The sequence below is a fragment of the Biomphalaria glabrata genome, chromosome 18 (assembly GCF_947242115.1).
Source record: "Biomphalaria glabrata chromosome 18, xgBioGlab47.1, whole genome shotgun sequence".
NCBI classification, from domain to species: domain Eukaryota; kingdom Metazoa; phylum Mollusca; class Gastropoda; family Planorbidae; genus Biomphalaria; species Biomphalaria glabrata.
This window is the reverse complement of record NC_074728.1, coordinates 20,478,428-20,499,340: the sequence shown is the minus strand read 5'-3', so window position 1 is coordinate 20,499,340 and position 20,913 is coordinate 20,478,428. Positions and strand designations below refer to the sequence as shown.

At 37.9% G+C, this 20,913-nt stretch overlaps 1 protein-coding gene across 1 annotated transcript in view; it reads right to left on the bottom strand.

Annotated features, from left to right (window-relative positions):
* LOC106060352 (uncharacterized) overlaps window positions 1–20,505 on the bottom strand; it is a 38,503-nt gene extending 17,998 nt beyond the window's left edge. Inside the window, exons 1-10 of the mRNA XM_056017456.1 lie at window positions 19,857–20,505; window positions 19,119–19,179; window positions 17,179–17,459; window positions 15,622–15,814; window positions 13,437–13,648; window positions 10,264–10,456; window positions 8,241–8,476; window positions 6,464–6,659; window positions 4,565–4,794; window positions 2,102–2,297 (exon numbers count right to left, since the gene is read on the bottom strand). Of these exons, the coding sequence (XP_055873431.1) occupies window positions 2,102–2,297; window positions 4,565–4,794; window positions 6,464–6,659; window positions 8,241–8,476; window positions 10,264–10,456; window positions 13,437–13,648; window positions 15,622–15,814; window positions 17,179–17,459; window positions 19,119–19,179; window positions 19,857–19,859 (1,801 nt within the window). The 5' untranslated portion in view covers window positions 19,860–20,505. The remainder of the gene's footprint in view (window positions 1–2,101; window positions 2,298–4,564; window positions 4,795–6,463; window positions 6,660–8,240; window positions 8,477–10,263; window positions 10,457–13,436; window positions 13,649–15,621; window positions 15,815–17,178; window positions 17,460–19,118; window positions 19,180–19,856) is intronic.
* Window positions 20,506–20,913: the final 408 nt, after the last annotated feature.

The window sequence follows — 20,913 nt, the reverse complement described above, 5'->3', positions numbered from 1 at the left end:
CAATGGCTATTTTTTTTTGTAATTACCTCTATTCAAGTCATAACTTCATATACGGTGGTGGGTGGAACCTGGACGCTGATTAAAAAAAACGGCTCTAACGATAGTCGTAGAAATTTAACACTTGATATATATATATACATATATATCGCTTAGAAAAAAACTACTGCGAGTCCAACTGCTGTTAACAACCTGGTCAGATATAGGCCTACGTAAGCTGCACAATGAGGCTGTTCTGATGTCACTTAGAAATCCGTAAAAAAATCTGACCGTTATTGGATGCGCTAATAAATTACGTCAGAATAAACATCAATTACTGAGTTGTTATTGAAAATGAAATGAAAAGAATAATATACTCCTCATCTGTAATTTAAAACACACATTAAATCAACAATAGTCAAAACCATCGGTGTTTCTCTTATTGAGAAAAACTTTACCCATCGGCCCCCGAAGGGGTCCAACCAGGCAGGTAAAAAAGGTAGGTTTCAATATTTTCAAAAAGAACATCAAAATGAAATTCTATCAAAGGCAAATGACAGAGAAAAATGGAGAAAGAAGGCTGACCGATCTTGTGTGGTGCCCTAACGGTCCACCAGACAAGGATAAGTGAACGTTTATGTGAAGTTAGAATTGGACCTGGCCTAACTGATGTTATATAATGAGTATCTAATTCAGGGGTTCTCAACCTGTGGGATTTACTTTGGTGGCGGTGCTACAATGAGACATTACTCAAGTTTCATTATTACCAAACAAATTCTGAAACAAGACTTTACATAGCAAGACTTCACATAGCAAGGCTTTACATAGCAGGACTTTACATAGCAAGACTTTACATAGCAGGACTTTACATAGCAAGACTTTACATAGCAAGACTTTACATAGCAAGACTTTAAATAGCAAGGCTTTACATAGCAGGACTTTACATAGCAAGACTTCACATAGCAGGACTTTACATAGCAAGACTTTACATAGCAAGACTTTACATAGCAAGACTTTACATAGCAAGACTTTACATAGCAGGACTTTACATAGCAAGACTTTACATAGCAGGACTTTACATAGCAAGACTTTACAAGACTTTACATAGCAAGATATCACATAGCAAGACTTTACATAGCAGGACTTTACATAGCAAGACTTTACATAGCAAGACTTTACATAGCAGGACTTTACATAGCAAGACTTTACATAGCAAGACTTTACATAGCAAGACTTTACAAGACTTTACATAGCAAGATATCACATAGCAAGACTTTACATAGCAAGACTTTACATAGCAAGACTTTACATAGCAAGACTTTACATATATTCCCCTGGACGGAAGTAATAACACCTAGTAGGCTTTTACAGAATCGACTAGATCAGTGATGCCCAAAGTACGGCCCGCGGGCCACATCAAGTCCGCGAGGTGATTCAATCCTGCCAGCCAAAAAATGAAAAAAAAAAAATCCTTTCGCTATAAAAAAAAAAAGTTTACAACAAAAAAATCTTTCCCCACGTTAGGGTCAATGGAATGGTACCAACAGTAAAACAACATTTTTGTTTTATGAAGAAAGATTGACTCTTTAATAACATTATATTCAAAAACTTTATGAAAATCGTGAATTAATGTAAGTACTAGATTCATGGGTTTCTAATAAAAATGTTTCATTGTCTATTTCCATTTTTAAGAACATTTTTTAATATGGCCCTCGACACGAGTGTCGGACATTAAAATGGCCCGTCGGCAAAATAAGATTGACCATCACTGGACTAGAGTGCAGGAGGGGAGAAACAAAGTCTTGTTAATTCTGTTCCTCCTTTCTCCATTCTCCCCACGGGTACTTTTTAAAGATCATCAGACAGAGGAATCTGCGAAAAGTCCACCTCTCATTACTGGCCTCTAAGAGAAATCCGGCCCTTAGATCCTTGGTCTCAAAGGTTTCCCGCCGTCTCTCTCTATTTTAAACACTCTTTAACGTTATAACAGGTATTGTAAGCAACAAGTTCTTCCAACAGAACGTTTCTATTACATGTTCTTTTAAAAAAGGAAGAGGCTGGCTATTCGTACCCCACTCATTCACTCGAAGTTCTGTAATAATGTTGAAGCTTTTTTTTTTCTTACCTTTTTCTAAAACTGTGATCGGCTCAGAATAGACATGATATTGTTGATCTGTTAGCCTTACTCCGCATCGGAAAGTGGCCGAATCAGAACATCCGCCATCGTTGAAGTGTAGCTTGAATAGTAGAGTATTATTCCTCTTGTGGCTACCTTTAATAACCTGTAATTTAGCCTCCCAATCGCGCCCTTGTGGAATTGGCTGCAAAGAGGCAAAAACAATTAAAAATATAATTACTTTCTTTTTTATGGTATACGTTAATATTAAGTAGAGAGGTTTCCAATTTTACCTTTACCTATCCCTTAGTCTGTTGGACCGTTTCCAATACGAACATTAAAGAAGAGTTTAAAGAGACCCATTCAGACCTATTTGGACGAAACCAGCTTTTGGGCAAAAATACACCTACATGACACCATCGTCATCTCAACAGCAACAGCAACATATGCATGCGAGACATGGAAGTCAGATCTGCCTAAATTGAGAAAAGACTAAATGTGGCTCAACAAAGATGGTTAAGATGGATTTTACGAGTCAGCTGTAGAGATCGGGTCTCAAACGGGGAAATCCTATGCCAAACAGGGAGTCGACCACTTAGTGAAGTTGACACTTGGCGTCGCGTGAGGATTGCGGGACATGTTCTCTGACAAAATGAACTGCGATGACATGAAGGCAAATACGAGGAAGGCGCAAACAGGGACATGGACAATCTCAGAGCAGTGGACACCAGGTGGGAAGAGGCTTCAGACATTGCTAGTGATAGATCTTTATGGAGACAACTTGCCGCACAATGCGTAGAACGACACAGGAGGATCTAAGTCCGAAGTAAGTAAAGAGACCCATCTGTAACCTACATATTTTGCCACACTGTATGTAGACAAAGACGTTGCGTGCCCAATGAAGTAATTAAAAATTCTGTTGTTTTATTTTGGGTGGGGGCTCTGGTCTTGCATTAGGATTTAATTTACAACCAATAAGAAACACGGAAAGAGTACAAAGCCAAAGAATTAAATCAAATTTCTTTTCAAAATTGTGGTGAATTGTCCCCAAGATGCTGGCGTTGTCAGTGCTTCGTTTTAATGAAGGACAGAATTTAAAAAAAAGAAAAGTTTAGCAATATTGGAGCTGATGTTTTCTTTCGATGCATTAAGACTATTAACATTTGTATTTGACATAACTCGTGGTAGATGATTTATAACTTAATAAAATGTTTATTTCAAAAGAAGATATTTAGAGAAAGATATTACAGTTATTCAAAATGTCTATGCGCACGCGTGCTCCACCGGTAGGCCTACTATTGTGCTTAAGGGTGAATAAAGATGTATTTTATTTTGATAATGTTTCTTTTACAAAGCGTATATCAAGTCACTCTGTCTATCTCTCTGTCTATCTGTCTGTCTGGTAAAAAGTTTGAACATGCTTTTTCTCCCATTTCCGATTCTCGGATGTCGTTAAAACTTTTCACAATTATTCACTGAATCTGACAAGACATAAATCAATTTAGAAAAAAATAAAACAACTGAATAGTTAAATACTTATTGGTGATTCATTATTTTATTTGATATAGAAATAAGGGACTTAATAACGGATGTTGATGTAAATATGGATTTAATCCCCTAATTACGTTTTGACATGTCTTTTTCTTCCACTACCCATTCTAGGATCAAATTGAAATTTTGCGTAATCATTCATAGTCCAAGACAATACAGGAATCAATAATAAAAAAATTATTAGTTAATCATTTTGCATTAATTAATTAATTTTGTTGTATATAACAGAAAGGGGCTAAACCGTGTAATTTTCAGTAAATGGTATTAATTAGCGTTTATTTTCCCTTAGACAGCTGTACATATACGCATGTTTTTCGTATTTTCTATACAGTCGTTTACCCCTGCAGCAGTAAATGTTTGTTTTTTGTTTCAAAGCACAACATTATTTCACACAATTAATTTCGGTTAAGTGATTGATTGACATAAACCATTGTACTATCTACCGAAGGGGATAAGGTTTCAAACCTTTCTTGAGCTGAGTTGTGTTTGCTGGACACCTAAAAGCGACATAGATACCGTCTCCTAAATACTCCCCCCCCCTTCTACAACGACACTAGCTCCAGCTGGAATAACCTGCCCCAGTGTGCAGCCGAACATTCAGGAGGCACAAAACCCCAGTGCAAAGCCAACAGCCCACTGAATGACAATAGTGGTCAATATTTTCCAATCACCGTCTGGCTATACGTCACTATTACTATCTCATATTCAAAAATATATTGTCTGCTAACAGGTGCCTTGTTCCGTGAATGTTAATATTTGTCGTGATATAAAGGTACAAGAGACGTACACAAGAACCCAAAGTAACATCCAGAGAACTTAGTGATAATATTAGTATTACACTATAATGTCTTTTTTTTTTTAAACTGTCATTTTATTGACCCACATCCCCCACATGAGCACGTCTTTTTTTTTAATACCCACATTGTTAATTTGGTCCGGAGGATCCGCGGGGTCATAGACTGCCAAATTCATAAAAGAACTTTCGTCTTTGCGTCTTCGTTGGAGCACCATCTCCAGGATATGCATCCCGACATCAAATTTGCACTCCAGAATCTCGGTTGCGGCGCACATTACGTGGAAAGGGTCCACGGCACCCACAATTTTTTTGCTGGCCTGCGGAAATTCAGCGATTGGTAGGAAGCTGTTTGTGTCTGTCGAATAAAGGAAAAGATGACATTTGGTTTTAAATAGGAACAGTTTTAGAGGTGATAGAAGACCGATCTAATCCCGGGAACATGTTTTAAAACTTAACATGAAAACTGTAAAATGAGATGCAAAGTACGTACATCAACAGTTTGCAGATTAAGAGTATATCGCTAAAAGAAGCAGGATAAAGATTTATTTATTAGTATTTCATAATCTAAGAGCGCAGTGGCCGAGTTGTAAAGAGCTTCCGAACCGGTGGGTCCTTGGTTCGAATCCTGTTAAAGACTGAGTTTTTTATATCATGATTTTTTTAGGGTGCTTCTGAGCACACCCAGCTCTAATGGGTGCTTGATATTAGATGGGGACAAGTAAAAGTGGTTGGTCGTTGTGCTGGCCATATAAGACCCTCGTTAACCGTGGGCCACAGAAACAGATGACCTTTACATCATCTGCACTGTAGCTCACACGTCTAAAAGGGAACTTTATTATTTGTTTTATAATCTAGAACCAAATTTCTATATTTTGATACAAGCTGATGATGACAACTTTGTAAATTTAGATACAATTTTAGTTTAGAGATTAACAGGTCTGGACTTAGCCTTGATATGGCCCTACTTAAGTTATTTGAGATATGGGGCTGTTTTAATTAAAATAAGGCTTTTGTTTTTCTCGTCGTCAAAATGATTGCAACTATCCCTGGTCTGAGGCCTCTTAGCAAAACAGGGCCGTACTATGTAGCTTATGTCGCCTATTGGTGAATCCTGCACTGGAAAATACAGCAGAAGGTAGATTGTACACTAACTTGTGAACCAGATTTCCTTTACGGAAAACAAAATTCTTTGGTAACAAATATATTTTGAGAATGATGTGTATTATTGTTTATCAATTTTGTGGACTTGAACTTGATTGAATACAATTTTTAAAGTTAAACTTCATCAAATACAAAGTATACTTATTAAATAAGTTTTTATGAAAGTATTTTTAGTATATAAGCAAATCCGCATTAGATAAACACAATACATCTGTTGAATCAAAATAAAGTCATTTTTTCTCTGTGCTGACTACATAGTACCCTCGTTGTTTTTAGTCCAAAGAAACCTTCAGTGACGTAGGGAATCGGCGCCGAAGCGTCAATTGCTCGTTAGGTTACAGGAAAGGATTTCTTCCGGTAGTCAGGCATGGAGCGAGAGCTCTCCACTCCCAGTCGGAGAGTTCAATCATATCATCAACCATAAAGCTATCCGTACCGGCCGTGACATTAACATGGCGCACAGTTGACAGGGCCCCGCTCGCTTTTAGCTGCTGAAGGTTGAGTTAGCTACGGGTGAATTATCTCATAGTCTTATACTTTTACTGCCACATATCCGTGAAGGGACCGCCATTCTAGCGGCCAGCTCTGACGACCCCTTTGTGAAACGGCGTGGCGGACTTTTCTCGGACTGGGGTGCCTGAGAGTTTGATCAATCCCCACACCGAGAGAGATTAAAAACAAAAGCTCTCCGAAAGTACACTGCAGGGGCCTCGTTAGCTCTCGTACTCAGCCTATCTAGCTCCACTACCAAAAGTTTCCACCGGAAGCGCCACGGTGAGGTTACGAGAGCTGGAATCCTCAGAGTTTCTAGAAGCTTGGCATCGTCTTGTTCAATAGAATGAGAAGTCTCAAAGAGCACTTACCTGAGCCCTGGATGTCAAGGTCAGTCGAAAATTTGTATTCAGTGTCATTGATGATTTTAGTGCCACACCGGTACAGTGCAATATCTTCACAGCTTGCATTATGCATGTACACGTTAATGGCCAGAGTCCTATTCCTCGGGTCATTCGTTGGGTAAGAAGTGAAATTTACATTCCAAATTGCTCCATTTGGACGAAACTGCAAACAAGAAAAAGTTAAAATAGACATCTTATAGAGCGGTCACCTTGCGCCTCATTAATGAATGTTTCATTATGATATAATAAATTATAGCTTATATATAGGTCTACTTTCATGCTTATAGCATGCTCAGAGCGCTATGGTCCAATCTCATTTGTGGACCAGTGGGAGGGAGGGGGTAACTGGGAGAAGGTTTCCCGTGCTGCCTTTAGGCTCGAGTCGGATGTCGAACCTCGAGTCCCCTTCAAAGGTAGCCAAGACAAGCCAATTTCAAGCGTACTTAGACTCTTGTGTCCAGATTTCTTCCAGAAGTTCTACGAAGGTACAAATAGCATAGAAGTATTTTTTAAAAAGGATATAAATTGTTTGGTGAGTGAAATTGAAATGTCAGATCCTCACTTCCGAACGCGCGTAAGCCGTCTAACAAGTCACGTGGTTTCCTTGTTAATATAATATATAAAGTAGAAAGTAAGGCGTATGTAGGCCTATGTATGTATGTGTGTATATATATATATATATATATGTGTGTGTGTGTATTATGTACAGCTTAGAAATAAAAACCGTTTGAACAATCTTGATAAAACTAGGCTTAAATGTTCATTAGATCATGGCGGAAACCTATTTTATGTTTAATGTCCGATCCACAACCGGAAGGCCCTAAAAATATAAAAAAAATAAAGGCGGACATAACATATCTCTATTAACTCTTTCAGTGAGAATTATTTTGATAAAAAAAATTGAGCTTTCCTAAACGAACAAAAATCTGCATAGCGGTTACTAAAATTAATGTAACTTTATATTTTATTATATAATTTAACATGTTTGATTTTATTTTAAAATAAAATAGGTCTCCGCCGGCGCTAGCGAAGTTACTCATTGGTAATTTCAGGAAAATTGCAGGACTTTTTAAATATATTTTGCAATTATAGAAACATTTCCAGGAGGTCCTGTAAAATCAGAAGGCCGCTGAGACCCTCTTGTTATATATAAATTGAATTAGTGTGGGGCCTAAGAAAGTGCAGGGCCCGCTGCGACCGCATAAGCTGCAGTGGCCAAAGTCCGATTTTGATGAGTTAACCTAAAAGTGGGTCACCTGCAGCTCTCCTGCCTTTTATAAGATTCTCATACACGGTGGCGTAACTAGAGATTTGGGGGACAAGGGCCTTGACCTTTTTAAAGGTCCCTGCATTTTGACATTCAACATCATGATATGAGATAATGGCGTAATATTTAATTGTAAAAACACATTTCGGATACTCATTTTGGAGGGGATTTCAAATTTGGACAAAATGTATAGTCAGAGTCATCCATGCGGCGTTTTTAGAACATGACATAGAAAGCTAAAGCCTCTGCCACTGATAACAAAGCGGATGTCCTGGGACATTTTCAAAAGTCAAAAGTCTTATTTCTCCCCACAGCTACTAGGCTACATATTACTTAGCCAAGATGGTCAGAACTTACTGGACATGCTCAGTACTTAGCGAATATGTTGAGAAGTGAATGGACATATTCAGTACTTAACATATATGGTCAGTACTTAATGGACATGCTCAGTACTTAGCCAACACTGTCAGCACTTACGGATAGAAAGGTGCCATTAGTGCTTTGGTTCGGAAGAAACGCGGCCATGTTGTCGTACGTGTCATTTAGGACAAATTTCCTTTGCATGATCAGGCCAACGATGTGGAACTTCAAAGGCATGTCATCGTCAAGGATCTCGTCAACGCTGCACTGCACAAACAGTTCGTCTTTTAATTCAAGAAAGTGCTTGTTGGCGAAGGGAGGTCTGGGTGTCACAAAACGTCTGGCTCGAGGTTCTGAAAAAAAACAAAATTTTGGCGTCGATACTTTTGAAAGTGCATGTCGTCCCAATAACGCTCTATGTCAGCGGTTCTCAACCTTTAAAGCTCGTCGACCCCTTTTTACAAACCCCACTCTGCCGCGACCCCCCACCCGCACACACATACAGCAATAGAAGAAAAGACACTAACAATCCATAGTTTCGATAATCTTAGGCGACACCTGGCAAATCGTTTATCGACTCCCCAAGGGGGTCGCGATCCACAGGTTGAGAACCCCTGCTCTATGTGATCATTGAACAGGAAGAAGAAATGTACATGTTGAGTTCGCTAGATTAGCTTTCGATAATGACAAGGAGTTAATTGTTCGTATTTCGTGACATGTCATTGTAGACAGTACCACACTACTTGTTTGCATCCATATTATTTCATTCTAGACCACACTACTGCATAGAATAAGAATACATTTGTTTTATAATGTCTTCAAAAGTTTAAGAGTAGATTATGCCCCGTGTCATGGTTTGAAACATTTTTTACAATGCTTTAATCAACTCACTCTGTCCGTCTGTCTGCCTGTCTGTTTGAGTGTGCACACGTTATTTATCCCATTTCCCATTCTCTGATCAAGTTAACACTTTTCACAATTATTTATTGAACTTGACAAGGCATGAATCAATAGCAAAATTAGTTAAATAACTTTTGGTGATTCATTATTTTGTGTTATTTCGAAATAAGAAGAATAAATGCTACTTAATGAGATGCATTTAGAAGCGGCTAGTCTGAAGCTGAGTTCATGAGCTGATAGTCTGAAGATGCGTTCAGAAGCTGCTAGTCTGAAGCTGCGTTCAGGAGCTGCTAGTTTGAAGCTGCGTTCAGCAGCTGCTAGTTTGAAGCTGCGTTCAGGAGCTACTAGTCTGAAGCTGCGTTCAGGAGCTGCTAGTTTGAAGCTGCCTTCAGGAGCTGCTAGTCTGAAGCTGCGTTTAGGAGCTGCTAGTCTGAAGCTGCGTTTAGGAGCTGCTAGTTTGAAGCTGCGTTCAGGAGCTACTAGTCTGAAGTTGCGTTCAGTTGCTGCTACTCTAAAGCTGTGTTTAGGAACTGCCAATCTGTAGCTGCTTTTAGGAACGGCTAGCACGAGGTAGCATTCAGTAACTGCTTTTCTGAGGCTACATTTAAAAGCTGCTAATCTAAATTTGCTTTCAATGCCTGTAACATTGTTGCTAACGTTTACCATATATTATTTCCTAAGATATCACCACTCTGGCTTGCCCCTCACTTGCTATTTTATTATCTTGAGTTTGGATCTTGCCTAGGGTAAATATAAAAGTAATCATCTCAAACCTTACACATTTTTTACGCTTCAGATTTCAAGGAGACCTCAAAAACCATTTTATCACCTCTTTTAAAATTGTCATCCCTTATGTATTTAATTTTCTAGGTTTATTTTATATAGAATTCTAAGTTTACAAAAAGCTAAAACAACAGATTAGCAAAAAATGACAAATACAAAAACACAATAAATAAAAAATTAATAAATCAGATAAACATAAAGTTAAAAAGTTCATTTTTATACCAAAGTATGGGACAAACTCATACCATTACATCTTTTCCCATATATTATGATAGACTGGATGAAATGCTTCTTGGCAAAGTTGGCTCTCTAATTAATATGTACGACTAGAGTAAGTAAAGGTTAATCGCAGAATAATTTTATCTTCTTTTTTTTAAACGAAGCAGCAAAAAAAAAATTAAATCAAATAACTTAAAGACACCATACAAAAAAATTATGTAGTTTCTTCAATACTCACGAGTGACGGTTAGATTAAACTCCTCCGAGAAGATGGTGGAAGACTGTGCGTTCTTGTACCCACACCGGTACACGCCCGCGTCGCTGCTTTGGGCGCCCAGCACATAAACTAGGGTCAGTGCTTTCCCCGTGTTTTCATCGTTGATTTCATAGCCGTTGAAAAGAATGTCCCATTTACGGCGCGCTGGAAGATACTGTAGGAATACGTCTGAAGTCATTAGGTCATGATTACAAAGCTGTTATCAACTCAATCTGTCTGTCTGTCTGTCTGGTACAAAGTGTGCAAACGTTATTTCTCCCACACTCATTCTCGGATGAAGCTGAAACTTCGCACAATTATTATTATTGGTATAGACAAGACATAAATGAGGAATAAAAATGAAAAAAAGTAACCAATTGACAATTAATTATTGCTAATTAGTAATTTTGTTCAATAGCAACAAGGGAAACTAATACTTCAGTTTTTACAAATATGTTCCAATCTGATGGTTTTATGCCACTTGAATAATTTGGAAATTAATTATTGGTAATTCATTAGGTTGTTTAATAGCAACAAGGGAAACTAATACTTCAGTATTCACAGATAGGCCTAAATTTGTTGGGTTTAGTCCCCATAAATAACTGTTGACGCTATTTCTCCCTCCATCATTCTCCGATCAAGTTGATATTTTAAAACCATTATTTATTATGCCTAACAAAGCATGAATCAATTTTTAAAAATACTCAATCTGTCAATAAATTATTGGTAATTAATTATTTTGCTAGATAGTGAAAAAGGGAAAGAACTTGTACATTATTGGTAAATATAGTTTTTAAGGTCGGAACTCTTTCCATTTAGATAATTTTTTTTTCTTTTTTGTAAGAAAAAGGATTTTTAAAAATATTTTGCTTGTTTCGAAATATGAAGTTATTTAAATATTTGCAAATTTAAATGGTCATTATTTTATAGACATAGTACTTAGTAATCATGATGAGTTTTTAATATACATGGTCAGTATTCGGTGGAAATAGTACAATAGCAGTAGAAATTGTCAATAGTCAGTGGACATAGTTAGTACTTCAGTACTTAGTGTATGTGGTCAGTACATAGTGTTCCTTGTCATTACTTATTTTTATTTAAAAGACAAGAATAATACAGTATCTATGTCTTGTGCATTTGTATGAGGTAAAGCCTTTTATTACGTAAAGAACAAGAGTATTTGTATCCATTAGATTTGGATTGAAGTTTGCTGTGTAACTATTTTGTATATCACTGACATTATAATGTGTGCATTTCGAGGGATATCCGTCCACAGGGTTCAAACCCCTGACATCGCACCACACCACCTGGCATACACTCATAGTTCACAGCAATATGCGTTCATAAAATAGTCAGAATTATTACAACTTTTGTTTCCGGGGGGTGGGGGGGGGCATCGGAGTGTGTATAGTGTATATACCTATGATCGATCTCTGGTGGGGGGGGGGGGAGAGATCTAGCCGCCCTATGTGCTGAGCCTTCTAAACCCGATATTCTTACTACTCTACTAGTGAGGTGTAATGAAAATAGAAGTTTGTAAGTTGCATAATGGATGTATTGTATTTAAAACAAAATTCTTTTAAATGTCTTTTTTCTTTATAAATTCTTTTAGAAATGACTACGGTAAAATTCACCCAGATATTCAGTTTTTGAACCCTTCCTGTTTTGTCTCAACTGGTCCAGATAAGTGATAATCAGTGGCTTAGCTACGGTGAGGGAGGAGGGGGAGAATTTGAAAATTTCCCCAGGCACCCACTTGTGAGGCCCCCAAATTAGTGGGGGGGGGGAGGTTAATTAAAAATTAAATATTACGTAAAATGCAGGGGCTCCTAATGAGGTCAAGCCCCCCACCAGGCCCCCAAAAAGATGGAAAATTCATAACTACGCCGCTGGCGATAATGTTTATAGCATATTGAAAACGTTCCAAGCAGAAACAAAAAGCACTAAACAAAAACAAATTTCTTTTGGATTATTAAAGATCTTATTGTTCCTGGATAGCTGGAGTTTTGTGGAGTTTATTTAGTAGTAATTAATCCTTCTAAGTCATCCCTTAATTAAGCCAAGTGAGAACCTGAGCCCAACCAGCTCTACCCGAAATCAGTTGGGGAAAAGGAAAGCGGTTGGTGGTTGTGCTAATCACATGACAACCCTCGTTAACCGAGGGTCACAGAAACAGATGACATTTACATCATCTTGCCCTATAGACCGTACGATCTGAAATGGGAGATTCAAACGATTTAGAAGAAATGTAAGGCTTAAGCTTCTCTTACTGTCACAGCAATGTTTGAGAATCGCTGTGAATCATTGTGACATGAAGGGAATTATGTTCACTAAAGTATAGTTCGTATTTAATCCACATGAATCTGAACGTGTGGTCAGATGGGCAGTTGCTACCTGGTCCCCTATGAGGAAGGACATAGATTCTGTAAGAGTAGTAGACTTGCATTAAATGTATTAGTGAAATGATTTGGACTTGCAATTTGGGATTCATAATTCTTCACTGATTCTCGAAGCATTCATTGAGCCTTATGGCTGGATTCGCCAGTGTACAGGGCCGGTCTTAGGCCACTGCAACCTATGCGGCCACATTGGGCCCCGCACTTTCATAGGCCCCGCACGTAAATTCTTAAAATAAACCATTTTAACTTATTAGTATAGGTTTTCTGGAATTCTCATGAAATTGTAAAATATGCGAAAAAGTCATGAAAATCTCCTGAAATTATTAAAATCTTCTAAAAACTGATGCAAAAACAGACAAAGTTGTCATTTCTGGGTGTCATACAATCTAATTTGACAGTGGTTTTGTACTTAGTAAAGTATGACTAAAATGCAAAGACGAATTTATTTTCTAATAAAAAATCTTAATTTTCACTTATCACAACCCAGAATAGGCCCCGCGCTATCCGTTTCGCAGAGGGCCCCGCAATCTCTGGGACCGGCCCTGCCTGTGTATTATTATTTTATATTCAATAAATGTATCGTGTTCTACCAGTGTGATATTCAGTATATTTAGTGAATTGTATCTGTTGTGTAAGCAGTGAGCTCTGAAAGACATTCGCGTTGGCAAAAGTAATATAACACCCAGTTGGAAAAGGGCGTAACATCATCCCAAGCTAATAACGCCAGCATACACACATAAAAGGCGTTACACTTACGGCCTGGTATTTTTTCCGACTATCCTTCTCAAGAGGTTGAAATATGGCCAGGTATTCAAAATCTCTGTCATCGAATGCCCTTCTTTCTGCAAACATCGCCGTCACGGAGCTAGTTAAAGGCTGGTCCTCTTTGGCGAATTTGTCCAAGCTACACTGGACCGTGAAGTTGGAGCCTAGCTTGAATTCATTCTTGTTCACGATGTTTTCTTGTCCTGTTGAAGGATGACCAAGACAACGCTACAGGTGAGAATATCTTTACTTCTTACAATCAGTGGCGTAGCTTGGGATATGCCTTCATTTTGGGGGGGGGCTTGACCTCTTTGAGGGCCCTTGCATTTTGCGTATTATTTAATATTTAATGTAAAAAAAAAAAAACACACTTATTTGGGGCTCACCTCAAGTGGTGGCCCGGGAGATTTTCAAATTCCCCCCTCCCTCCCCCACCCTAGCTACGTCTCTGCTTACAATGCAATAGAATTATTTTTTTTTACGCTTAAAGTTAATCTCAGTGATCTTTTATTTACTTAGAAGCTTGATTCTTAATATCCCAGTTACGTTCTTTAAAACAAGTAAATATAACAGAGACAAAGAAGACAAAACAATATGAAGAAAAGCCGTAGTGATATGATGAAACCTAAAGAGAAGAATAACAAAAACAAAACCAGCTCTGTGGAGATTTTTAAGTAAAAACACAAAATAAACCATGTCAAAGACGCCAGATTAAAAGAGAACTGCTTGATTGGGAAACCAGAGAGCTGTTTTTCTTTATTTACTGGTTAAGTCGTCTGAACGCTCCAACATAATAATGAGGACGAGGGAGTAGAAGAAAAGGTCACCGTTGCCAACTAAATTCTGAAAATTATTTTGTGCTTCAAACGAAAGAGCTTAAAAATTGTCTAAGTTGTCCACAATAATTATTAAATCTATATTGTTATTTTAAAAAACATTCCACGATGCGCCCAAAAAAAATTTTTTTAGTGTGAATTAGTGTCACAGTCCAGTTTTAGAACCTCTGTGACATGAAGTGACACTCAGTCACCTATTGTAATATTCCGTGCCGAGAACACGAGAATAAGTTAAAGGACTCTAAAATAAGGGTCAATGTTAATGAGTTAGTGAAGAACTCCAGCAGAGAGTGGCTGTAATATAATTTTCTGTGTCTGTAATGTGTACTATAACCAATTTGATCTAGTGTTAACTTGAAAGATTTCTTCGGACTTATATTGTGAACATTTCATTGATGTGATTACTTATTCTACATGGCATGAGCTGCCAGCATTTATTGTATCATATGTGTGATGGCTAAAGTCGCCAATATCTTTTGTGATCTATATTTTATGTATAATAAAATACTTGTCTGCTACAAGAGCGTTTATTAATATTTCGGGACGTTTGTGTTTGGAGAGTTCAGTACGCCAGTGTACTCACGCACCTGCAAATCTAGTGCGTATGAGAAAGCATCTAATCAAAGAATATTACAGCCATACCTACAACACACGGACACATTCACGTCGTCACGCCTACAACCAAAACCAGGCAGCGACAATTAGCCTCCACAAATACAAATCTTCACTATTTGATTACCTCTATGTGGCGCCTTCTGTCTCGGAAGACAATGGATGCGCCCTGATGAGTCACTGGTTTAAGTGTCTTCTTGAGACGGGGAAGAATCTGGGTGTGACTAATCAGACCAATACTGGAGCGACAGAGCTCGACACAGTCCGTGCCGATAGGGAAGCTTTATCCTCTGACATACGCGATATCGCCCACTGACCTTGGATCAAAGCCAGAAATCCGGTTTCTGGCCTCAGAGCAGTTCTCCCAGCGGTCAGGATTAAACGTTTAATGCCCCTCCCCCCCCCCATCCCCACCTTTCTCGGCTATGTCTAAAAGTTCCTCTTTGTTAGACAAAATTAATTGATTACAGATGATTACAATTATCATCTAGTGGGCAATGGGCCTCATTCACCAATCGTAAACAAACAACATTTCGCCACGTGGTTCTCTATCTCTTCTATACAAATTAGGCAATGCATAAAGGCTGTCACGTGATACGTAACTTTCATTGTCTTATCAACATTATCACGTGGCTAAATGTTGTTTGTTTACGATTGGTGAATGAGGTCCATTTGGTTTTTAAAGCAGGAAACGGATTACATAAGCCGATCTCTGCGTATTCACTTACCTTTAGGCCGTAGAATGAACGCGTTGCTGTACTCAGGCCTGAAAACGATGCTGTGGTAAAAACATCGGTACTTCCCTGCATCTCTGTAACTCGCCTTTTGTACGTCAATGACAATCTTCATGGTGTCTGACGGCGCTTTGGTACCTTCATTCCCAATGAACTGTACACGCCAAATTGAGTTCAATGGTTTTGTCTAGTTGGGGGGGGGGGGAAAAAAAACCCAACTATTTTAACATTTCGATCTACCTTCAGCTAAAGTATTCTAGCCTTTAAGCAAAATAAAAGAGGAACTCTTCAATAGGTGAAGGGAACGCTGAGATTGTTCTTTCTAATTGTAAGACGTGACTCACTGTCAAAATTTATCCTTCAAGGAGTGAGCGAGCACAAAGAAAGACTCCAAGAAAGGATAAAAGGCTTGTTCGGCAACGTAAAAGGAATGGACCGGCTTCTCTATTAACATCCTGCTCAAAACAGCTGCTGAAAAGTGGAACTGAGAAAAGTGGAGGGAACTGTTACAGCCAGTGGCGTAGCTATGTTGGGGAGGGGAAGAAGGGGGAGAATTTGAAAATCCCCCTGGGCCCCCAAATGAGTGTTTTTTTTACATTAAATATTACGCAAAATGCAAGGGATCCCCCCTCCAAAGAGGTCAAGCCCCCCCCCCCCCCCCCCCCCAGGCCCCAAAACGATGAAAAATTCCTATCTACGTCCCTGGTTACAGCATCCCTACAACGAAAGTCAAGGGACAGGTGCTGAGAGAGATAATAGCTAAATGAATGACTTGTATTCATATAAATCTACGGTCAGTTCATTGTCTCCAATGTTAGGCAGGATGTAAAAAGTTAACGTTTCCATTTCAGACCATGGGGCATTTGATGTAAAGGTCATCTGTTTCTGTGGCCTACGGTTAACGAGGGTGTCATGTGGCCAGCACAACGACCAACCGACTTCACTTTTCCCCGACCAATTATTTATTGTGCAATTAAATCAATAAAAAATTAACCATTTAGTCAGTTAATTATTGGTAATTATCTATATTGTTTGATATCAAATAAGGGAAATGATTTTATACGTTTTTGAGAGATACAGCTATATGCTTTGTTTTTTTTTAAAGCGTGGTCGAGAGGCTAAGTATGCTTAAACCTGGCTTGGCTACCTACGATGGGGCTCGAGGTTCAACACCTGACTCGAGAATAGTTGTGTTTACTGAAGGCAGCACAGAAAAACCTTCTCCCAGATACCCCCTTCCCCCAATGGTCCACATATGAGACCATAGCGCTCTGAGCATGCTATAAGCATGAAAGTAGCGCTATATAAAAGCCATAATTTATTTTTTATATTTTGCTTGCGACTATTTCTTATCTAAGATGAATTTTTTCGTTATAGAATCTCAGATAATTTTGAATTATCTTCCAAAACGTTGGTCAAGTTTTATATTTAAAAATGTAAAACAACACCCTTTTGAATGAGTTTATCATCACTCGTAAAATTCATTAAACTGTACTACTTTATCTTTAATTCCTTTCAGAGCCAGGCAACATTCTTGTTTCATAAACTTACAATTTTCTTCGTACGAGTGGGATGAGCCGGTAGGAATCTGACCATCGTCTTGTAGTAGTCGGCACCCGATGTCATGCGCTCCACGGACAAGGAGTAGATATACTTATCCGTTGGCCGGTCGTCCTCGTTGAACTTTTTAATGTCACACGTGATAGTGAAATCGCTGGTCTCTCCAACCTCAGGGATGTCGATGATGGCATTCTCGTCGACGGCCTTTTTCTCAACGATGGTGTCCCCAGCCTTAGGAGCGGCAGTTGTTTCATTTACGTCTTGCGTTTCAGCTGTGTTGGAATCAATTCGTTAAATGTTTTTTTTTTAAAGTTCATTTCACACAATTGTGTTTAAAAAAAACAACAATAATAATAAACGCCATGAGAAACAGAGTGAATATAGTAGATCCCTTTTGAGACTCCACTGCATCATTGTTGTGAGTTTTAGTTTTTTGAGTTTTTTAGCACATCGGCAGAATTTAGGCCATGTCGTGCCCGTAATCATTCAAGGACTACTCTCCCTTCATATCACTGTTGTAATGAGTGGTAAACTAGTGATACCCAAACTGAGACCCGCGGGGCGTATCCGGCATTTCCAGCTCCTAACCGCGATACTTCTGACACCAATGTGAAGAAGTCGCGGAGGGTTAGCTTCACGGGGCGACAATCAATTACGCGACACGGTGAGTGACCGAACTAGGACCTGGTTGTTAAGAGGTATAAAGGAAATCTTCGTTAAGTGTTAACTTAAGTATAAAATAGAATATACACTAGCCATATATTACCTGCCACCCGAGGTTCTTAATTTGCGTATCACTGTCGATATAGTGTTTTGGAAACAATTAAATGAAATAATAATGGTATAAGAAAGCGAATGCGTGAATGTAAAAATATTATGAATGGAGCTATCAAAATAGCTAATCGACCTAAATCCATTTTTTAATAAAAACATTTGCTTGTAGGCCTACATATATTTACATCTAGATCTAGAGTATAGATACTATTATAATACATGTAGATCTACTATTATAAGAGTGAATTTAAGGGCTCAAAAAGCTTATTAATTATTGTATGTTAGTATATTTAATATCCCTCATATAGAGCCTAATGTAGCCTGTCCAATTAGATCTACTATTATAAGAGTGAATTTAAGGGCTCAAAAAGCTTATTAATTATTGTATGTTAGTATATTTAATATCCCTCAGATAAAGCCTAATGTAGCCTGTCCAATTATAGTGTGCGTGCGAGTTGTCCCGCATGGTTGGGCGACGTAAAGAATTGTATACAGATTGCATTACGCATTCGGATTCTCATAAACATATAATTATTATTCGTATGTTATGATCAGTGTTGTAGAAGCCCATGGTGTCCCGGCCATTGACTCATTAGTGCATACATGGGGTCATTAAACAACAATCGTTAATTACGTGGTCCAAAGAGAGGTTCTCAAGCTTTTTATTCTTAGCTCCTGTCACCACAGAGCATTACCGAAGTAGTTAAACAATATACACAAAATAATACACTAAATCATTGAACAATTCCCCAGTTTCATTTGTGTGTGAAACGTCTCGCTGTTAACTCATTTCGAGTAATAGTGAAAAAATCAAATACCGAAATGCAAATTTTATGAACCAAAATAAGTACACAATGTAAATTGTAAATTATTCACCTTGCCTCCATTTATTTTACATTGTCACACATGTTAATAAGATATCGTACATACTGTGTTCCATTATGTTAGAACTTTAAAATAACATATAATTATATAATACATGAGTAAGTTTTTAGTAGCCATTAAGTAAATGACATCTGTTAAAACTAAACCGCTTATTACGTTCACAGATAGCATCTCTGCGGTTATTGTAATATGGCATACAACATAGAGTTATAGCTAGTTCAGAGAGAAGAGAAAAAAAAAGGGTCTATAAGAAGATGCATAAATTAAATTACCTTCCTTTATCCAGATTACAACTGTAATAATCAGTAGCACATTGGTTCTAACAAAGCCTGTCTGTGAAGGGAAAAGTAACAAGACAAGCATTTTAAGGAAGGGAGAAACAATATAACGAAAAGATTGGCTAGCTGCACTAGAAGGTAACTGAACAAGAAAACAGCAGCAAAAGAAAACAGCAGCAAAAGAAAACAGCAGCAAAAGAAAACAGCAGCAAAAGAAAACAGCATTACCATGGACTTACCAAGTTCGGAAGCCGAGTGCTTCACCACTCAGCCGTCGCGCCCCATAAGTCCCACCTCTGTGACTCGGGGTATACCCAACATTATAACCATCGAACCACTACGTGTTAACGCACCTGTAAGGTCGCTTTGGGCTAATATAGCGCAATCACGTTCAATATGTTCATTTTATTATAGCCTTAAAAAGAATGATACATATCTATGCTGTTTTTTGTTTTGTTTTGTGCTCAATCGTATGTGTTAAGTCAAGAGCAATAGCTATTTCTGTCAGTTAAATATAATGCTCTATCACTTTGAAAATCTGAAATGAACAAATGTAAGACGAATTTCCTCAAGTATCCTAAATAAATAAAGAGTATTAGGCCACTATTATTTCTATAGTTTCTTTCAACATCTAGCTTCAACCAATACGACTATTCAATGACAGAAGACTTTTCAAAATGAAATTTAAAAAATCTAAAAAATTCGCCTGTAAATGTTCATTTTACAACTTACCATTCTAAATGAACCTGTAAATCGACTTGATACAAACTCTTTTCAATCTTTGATTTACGCTTTTGTTAGCTCGAGAACTATGCATCGCACTTGACTGAGGCCATTGTTATAAACAGTAAAGTAAGTATACCATTAAATTATAGGTCTAGAACTTTTTCATACCTTTTTCATACTACAACTATGTAAATTGTAATCCTACATGCAAATAATATTAACGCCTTGATGATTTAGTGCAAACAAACATCTAAATAAAGCAGAAAAACTCTAACAGATTATCTATATGTTTATCTTATATCTAGATCTAGTCTTAATCCTTAGGACGCCTCAGGAATAGGCCGTAAACCTTTAGACTCTATATGATGTATATTCAACTTTTACTCAATAAATCTAGATCTAGTAATATGGAATTGAATTCTCTATAGCCTAGCAGTAAACTTCTTTGAGAATTCAGACTAATGTCTTCAAATCTAGACCTATAAGCCTAGTTTCCTGTAAGTTTACTAGATCTATATCTAGTGACATATAATTTTCAGGGTAGCTCTTTTATACTTTCTGCTTTATTATAGCAAAAAGTTTAAGATCTAGACTTCAGCAAATTAAATGGTAAAAAAAAGGGATCCGTTTTAAACTCTACTTCCTGTGTTTTGACTTTCTGTGTTCAATAGCGCGAATGAGACCCCGGTGTGTGACAGTGTTGGGAAAGCGGATGTCTATTTATAACAGAATTGGATATTGCTGTCGTGAAAGGTAATCACAGTAATCCGCACTTTATATGCATTTTCGTTACAATACCTCTATTCAAGTCAGAACTTCATAGAAGATGAAGGGTGAAACCTGGAACGTCGACATGGATCTCGAAAACGGCACTAAGAAATTTAATATGATGTCAAGGTCATCTGTTTCGGTAGCCCACAGTCAACGAGGGTGTCTTGTGGCCAGCACAACAAACAATCGCTATTACTTTACCCCAAATAATTTCAGGTATCCTTTAGAGCTGGGTCACTCAGAGTGCGCCCTCAAGTTCCCAAAATAAAAAAATGCCAATCTTCATCTAGAT